This window comes from Parasteatoda tepidariorum, chromosome 4, assembly GCF_982258835.1.
Source record: "Parasteatoda tepidariorum strain Cologne lab strain chromosome 4, Ptep-v5.0, whole genome shotgun sequence".
Lineage (NCBI taxonomy): Eukaryota > Metazoa > Arthropoda > Arachnida > Araneae > Theridiidae > Parasteatoda > Parasteatoda tepidariorum.
In genome coordinates this window covers 74,426,251-74,433,331 of record NC_141758.1, presented here as the reverse complement: position 1 = coordinate 74,433,331, position 7,081 = coordinate 74,426,251, and the positions used below count along the sequence as shown (strand labels likewise).

The following is a 7,081-nucleotide window of genomic DNA, read 5'->3' as shown; positions in this document are numbered from 1 at the left end:
TCATTTAATTTTCCAGATTTTGAGAACCTTGTATTAGAAAGAAAACCGCTGTCTACAGCGATATCTTTAAGATAAAGGAACTCTTCATCGAGGTATTAACTATTTGAACAAGTGTTAGAAGCCTAGTAAACTAGAGCATCTAAAGCAACTATCTTTTGACTGGGAAATGTTATAAAAAGTTATGAAGGGGAGTAAAACCGTAAATGGTTTCCGATAAATAATAGTGAGAAATTTATTTTAACTACTAGTTGTAAGAATGTCAACGAAAAGTAATCACTTATTTTTCTGTTCAAACGTGAATTGTATGCAGAGATCTATAAAATTCGTAATATTGGAAGCACGATCGATGACAGCATCATTTACCAATGTGAAACAATCATCGATATATTGTCTATAAAAAGGGACTTGTAATAAATCAAAGAGTTTTACTGCAAAGTAGAACATGTACAGGTCACTTAAGAAGTGATTAAGAGGATTACCTAGTTGAAAAAGAAATCATGTAAATTCCTTAACCATGGTTAAGGAATTTACATGATTTCAATTCCCACAGTTCTAGATTAATTTTCAAACTGATGAAAAACTTTAAAGTTAGAAAACTACATGGAACTAAAAACTGCACTAAACATAGTGCTAAAAGGAAGCGTCTTTGAAAATTTAGAAAGTATTTTTAACGATTAATTACCGAAAATTATATGGAAAGGGAAAATATCGTAATCATACAATTCAGAAGAGAAGGGAAGGAAAGGGTGAAGCCATGGAACCGATCTTCTCCCTAGATGGCGCATTCGAGCGTTACGACTGCGAATAATTTAAGTTTGAAATTAATTTAATTTATTGGTTTGTGATCATCAGTGATTAATCTTTTTTTTAATATGATCCTAGTGGTTTAAGTTTAATTCCATATTTGTTATTTTTTTCACTTAGTTGGTTTCGCAAATTTGAATTTTCTACTCTCAAACCCTATAATATATTACAGCGTTCTCTAATAAATTTGCTTTTAGCTTACATAGAATAAATAAAAAGGAACTTTCAAAATTAACCAATCAGAGAATGCCTTGATGACATCACAACTACTTGCGACCAAGTTCAGCCAAGACCTTGAGCCTTGAATTTGCTAATGAAAGGATAACAGATATTTGCTGCGTGGAAATAAGCAACCGGATACGTGAAGCCTAAATGTAATTTTCTTTCAAAAATCAAAACATCAGCATGACTTCTTTATTAAAAAAAGAGGTAGTTGAGGAGGCAGAACCACAACAAGAAGAAAGAATACTAATATATGAAGTGCATGAAGTAGAACAGTGCGAAAATGAGGAAAGTTGCGACGCAGATGTAGATCAACCAAGCCAAGATGAAGCAGGCCAAGCAAGTTCTTCGCGGTATATTCATCTCGATGAGAATATATACTTCTGCAAATCATGCAACAAAACTTTCTCCAACCTAACTGAGCTTGAAAAACATGCTGAATTCCATAACGGAACAGAGAAATTTCATTCGTGTGTTCTTTGTCTGAAAGAATTCAAAGAAAAGAGGTATTTATACAATCACTACTATATATGCCATCCTGATATGAAACCGTTTTCTTGCGATTCTTGTAATGAAAGTTTCTATAGTAAAAGTGAACTGAACATTCACAGTAGATGCCACAGAGAAAGAAAGATTTTTCAATGCGATGTATGTGGTAAAGTTTTCCGGCGTAAATCAAATCTTGTTGCTCATCATGTTACCCACTCTCAAGAAAAGATTTTCCCATGCGAGTATTGTGATAAAAGTTTCTCTCGTAAGGGTTCGCTTACGGTTCATGTCCGTATTCACACTCAAGAAAAATCGTATATTTGTTCTGTTTGCGAGGAAGCTTTCTACCAAAAAGGCCACTTAGATCGACATTCTCTCACTCATACTAAAGAAAGGCCTTTTGAATGTGAAGTTTGTTTGATGGATTTCTTTACTAAAAGAGATCTCCAAAGACACTTATACTCTCACACTAAAGAAAAACCATTTAGATGTGGCCAGTGTAATAAGGGATTTATGCGTAAACAATCTTTGAAGAAGCATGAAGAATTACATCAGAGAACTGAGACATGTGTGTTGATCGTTACTGATAATGCTTCTAACAGTGAATCTAATTAAGCAGCAGCTACTTGTTGTACATAAGAACGCTTCTTGACTTCATACTATCAATTGTTTATGCATAATTTGTAATTAGCAGAATTAATAGTCAAAAGGAAGAATGTAGAACTGCATAATTTAATTTGACGTATATAGTTCGAAAATTTACCTTTAAATGTATAACATGTCCGTAAATTCTCACAGTATCCATAAAATTTATCATTCATTATTATTGTGTACTTTTTTTTTTCTTCAGAAAATACAGTTATGTTTAAATTTTGCTGAAAGAACATCAATACAATCATTAATGATTAATATAGTTATTGTATCAGTTAAAGTGATTGAAATTTTTTTTCTCTTTATGTTGATTGTTACTTAAGATTAACATGGTTTATAATGTTACATTCCTATTTTATGAAAAGATTTTAATAATTATTCTGATAATATTAGTCATTTATTCGTGTAAATTTTTGTTTGTTCAATAACTTTGACTGAAATTCTTTCAGTGGGTAGTCTATAATTCATTTCTGTTATTACTTTGTTTCGTTACGTATTTGTCAGCAGATTCCACTGCTAAGAATTGTTGATATAAAAAATTTATCATGTAGTATTTCAGATAAAGTAATTAAAAACTTTTCATTGTGTTATCTCTTATTTTTCTTTTTTATTAAATATTTTCTAGGTTTGGAAAGTTTTATAACATCATGTTTTTAATTTTTAAAATATGTGAGTCATTATTCTGATAATTTTATTTGTGTATCAATTTTGATAAATATAAAAAAAAGCATCCAATTTTGGAATTTTTTATACTTTATAGGAAGAAGCAAAATTAAATTGCAAAAGTATGTTTATTGCTAGCAAAACCTATGATTTAAAGAGGATTAATTTTTAATAAGTAAGTAAGTTGTTTATTTAAATAAATAGTTTTGTAAAATTTCATTTAATGTTATAATACCCGTTGTTTCAATACATCTACTAAAAGTGATCTGTGTACCTACAAGTTTCAAACATTAACGAATTTTACTGCATGGATATCGTCAATGTAGGGTGTGATATCGGATATGTTGATAAAAATTTTAACTTTGTTTTTTCAAAGGTTTGAGAATTATGTTGCCTGACATATCCAGGGAGAGTAAAAAATCTTATTGGGTGTCGGTTTCTTATATGCCCTGCTAGGAATTAAATATCTAATTAGACATACCTCTTCAATATCCTTTCAAAATTTGTCAACATTTCACCAAGATGCCTAGTAGAAAGAAAAAAAAAAGGTACTAAAAGAGGTGAAAAAATAGCGAATTGGTAATGTCTGTTAAAACCTAAGTGTTAGGGACTTAAGAATAGATTAAATTTCTTAGACGTTTGGGCATATTTGCCAATATTACTTCTGATAATGTGGGTATCATGTTAGTTATATACAATGCCCTACATCAATGCTTATTTGTAGTAGTTACAAATTTTTTGAATAAGCTTTATATTTTAATTGAGGATTTTTTCATTAAAAAAAATAATAATTGTATTCATCTTTATGATTAAGAACTATGAATATACTGTTTTTCAGATATAATTTGAGTTTGCACTGTTACAATATAAGTTTAAAAATAATTTTTTTGAGTGCTTAAAAATTTTAATTTTTTCTACTTACCTTATAAATAGGAAAAAAAATTTTCTTAAAAAGAAAAAAAGAGACTGGCTTTAAATGACAATGCAGTGTTTTCACTACAGCGCGAGAATCTCGCATATTTTTTTCTTTTCTCGCATTAAAAAATGATTACCACGAGAAATTCGCGCATTCTATAAATCAATTTCAAAATTCGCCAATCTCTCGCATTTTGGAAAAAGCTTCGAGTTACGCCATTTAGAATAAAATCCGTTTCACTTTTCTTCCTGGATCTTTCATTATTTTCAACATCTGCCCCATTATCTAGCCTCCCTATTTACCAGTATTGTTCAAAAACTTTTTGAACACAACCACGGAAACCCCTTTCAGAACGCATTTCTCTGCAACCACCGTGTTTACCGTAGGTAAGGTTTCTTCATGTAGGACGTTCAAATTTTTTATGCACTTATGTGCGATTATTATGCGATGGACAAATACCTTGTAAAGGCCAAATCTTCTATTATGATGCACCAAAAATATTCAATGCTTTAAAAAATAGAAGACGTTAAAAATGTATTATAATTAAAGAAATGATTTTTTTTTCAAGAGTTTTTGTTTTTTTAGTTCTTAGAAATCTCACTTAACTTTTTGAAATCTCACCCTGTTTTTGAGAAAGGGTGAGAAATTCTCACCCATTTTTTTTTCTATGATGAAAACACTGCAATGATCAATCAAAAACTAGAGATTTTTTCTCTCATTACACTATAATTCATATACTATTAACTAATTTCCAATTCTGTATAATATTTATAATAATTTTAATTACTTATTGATGTTTATCAAATGTTTAATACAAAAATAATGAAGCATTTATTATTTGGAAAATTATTTTATTTACAATATATTTAACAACAAAATTATGTACAACATACACAGGAGTCAGTCCAGGATAAATTTACTACCGTTTAGCGGTACGTTCACAAATTCAACTTAAAAACGGTAGTTTCACAAAATATTTTTTCTTAAAATTTTATTTTTGTATCCCGTAGGAAACGATAAATCCATATTTTTGAGTTGATTTTTTAATATAATTTTTCATTTTCACAAATTATGTCTAAATTTTCACAAAATAGGTACCTCTCATAAAAACCTAGATAGACCCCTGATACATGAGACAAAAGTTTTTCATGAGTAATCCATGGTTACAAAATGAAATAATGAAAACAACTCTGCAAAAAAAAAAAAAAAAAACTTCACAATATTGGGAAACAGAGAAATTTATGTATTCTCTGCATCAAATAATTCAATCAAAACAAAAGAGTACAATATTATTAACATTACAAATAGAGTAAAACTAGGGAATTTTGCTACTGGTAAATTTTTATCACTTTGAACAGTGCTTACCTTCTAAAATAAATGGCAAACTTTTAAAAAATTGAAAATTTTGAAACATTAAAAAATTGTTGATATTGATAATGTAAGGCATTTAATTTGATGCATTTCTTTAAGTGTAGCAAATGTTGCAAGATTCTTTTCTAAAATGGAAAAAAAAAAAAAAAATGCTAAGTACGGAATAAAATAATTTTTAGAATATTTTAAAATATTCATATTTATTAAAAAAAATATATTAAAATAAATGCATGTATGGTGCATTTCCGATGAAAAAAAGTTGCGAATGGCTGACAATTTTTTGTCGTTTGTTATATTTAATTGATTGGTGGCAATAGCAACTGTTAATTTTGCCCTCTAGCAATATAATTTTTTTTAAAATGTATATTTATACATATATATTGCACACATGAGCAGTTGGTGATTCAGATAAAAGACAAGAAATACAATACATAAATACAACAAAGTAAACTCTTGGGAAAAATCCCCGAAAAATAAGTTACACAGAAGTGAAGTTTAGCAGGTAGTTAAAAGATTTAAAAAAAATTTTAGTTACAAAGTTAATAAAACATTTGTCAATTTTAATTTTTTTAAAGAGGAGTTTCCAAAATAGATGTCGCTGAAATAAATGATTGAAAAACTAAATTATTTGTAAACATCAAATTAACTTATTTTCATGTAAATTTCATTTATGGTTTGCCATGATAATGATTTTTACGGAACACTTTAAAGCATGCATAAAATAGCTTTGACACAATCAATTTATTTACAAGATTATAATGCAACCAATGAACTTTTTACATTTCCAGGGTTCCCACGCGTCAGGGAATTTTATTTTGACTCCAAAAATCAAAGTATAGTCAGGGAAAGTTGCAATTCCTCTACAAAAACCTAGAATATTTCTATATCATACCTGGAAAATAACCAATCTTAAAATTGTCAGTAACAGTAATCAGTTATTGAGATTCGACTTAAATAATTCTCACATCTGTTACAATTATTTGTTATAAAAATTTCACATTTTAGTCAAACTGAAATATTTCCTTCCTCATTTAGTGATATTTTTTTACACAGAAAATCAAATATTTCACATTACAAATAAAAGGATCAAAATTTTCTGATGAAAATATGGCCTCGACTTTCATTGAAATTTACCTGGAAAAGTCAGGAATTTTTTTTCTTCTGAAATTGAGTGGGAACCCTGCATCTCATAATTTTGAATAATAATGTACCCAATATGGGAAATTAATTTTTAAAATATAATAGAAAAATCTATAGCCTAATATTCATTTTAACACTAAAATTTGATTGAAACATCCAATGCTAGAGTATTAAATTTTAAATTAATAAAATTAACTTTTTTAAGTCCCTAGACAAAATTATACAAACTTTTTCTTCGCTTGTTTTTTCCACTTAAAAAAAATAATAAATAAAGATAAATTGACACTTAGTTTTATTTTAAGAATTCTTCCTTTAAGAAGAATTTCCAAATGTTAAGGTTTTTCATATTTTAACAAACGGTGAGGATATAATGACACTATTAAGTGGGCGGTTATGGGGAATGAAATTACAATTAAATTATTTTAACCGAAAATTTATTCTCAAAAAATGCTTCTCGTTTCCGCATTAATATAAAAACAGTTTGCGAATTTAAGTTCAGTTACACTGATGAAAGCAATTAAAGGATATTGTAAGTCTTGTGTAAAATAACAGTATAAGAAATTTTTTTTACATAAAATGGAAGAAGAAAGTCACAAATGCAAATTTTTCTTATTTTTAAACTTTGCACTACGTAAATTTTCAGTTTGATGTAGCTTCAGCCGCTGAAAATTTCAACTTAATGTTAGGCAAAGCGGAAAAGAACAATGGGCATTCAATAAACATGTTGCTTGGATGAGTGTGATGTCTCACTGAAGTCATTTAGCCAAATCAAAAGCTTGAAGAGTTGTTGAGAGGGGGCCAAAGTAGCAGAAGCCATTGGAGTTT

At 28.6% G+C, this 7,081-nt stretch overlaps 1 protein-coding gene across 1 annotated transcript; it reads left to right on the top strand.

The window, feature by feature from the left end:
• Positions 1–1,063: 1,063 nt before the first annotated feature.
• LOC107457183 (uncharacterized) lies at positions 1,064–2,756 on the top strand. Its single transcript, XM_016075283.4, has one exon. It carries the CDS (start codon positions 1,210–1,212, stop codon positions 2,128–2,130), a length of 921 nt encoding a protein of 306 aa, XP_015930769.1. The 5' UTR covers positions 1,064–1,209; the 3' UTR covers positions 2,131–2,756.
• The last annotated feature ends 4,325 nt before the right edge of the window (positions 2,757–7,081 follow it).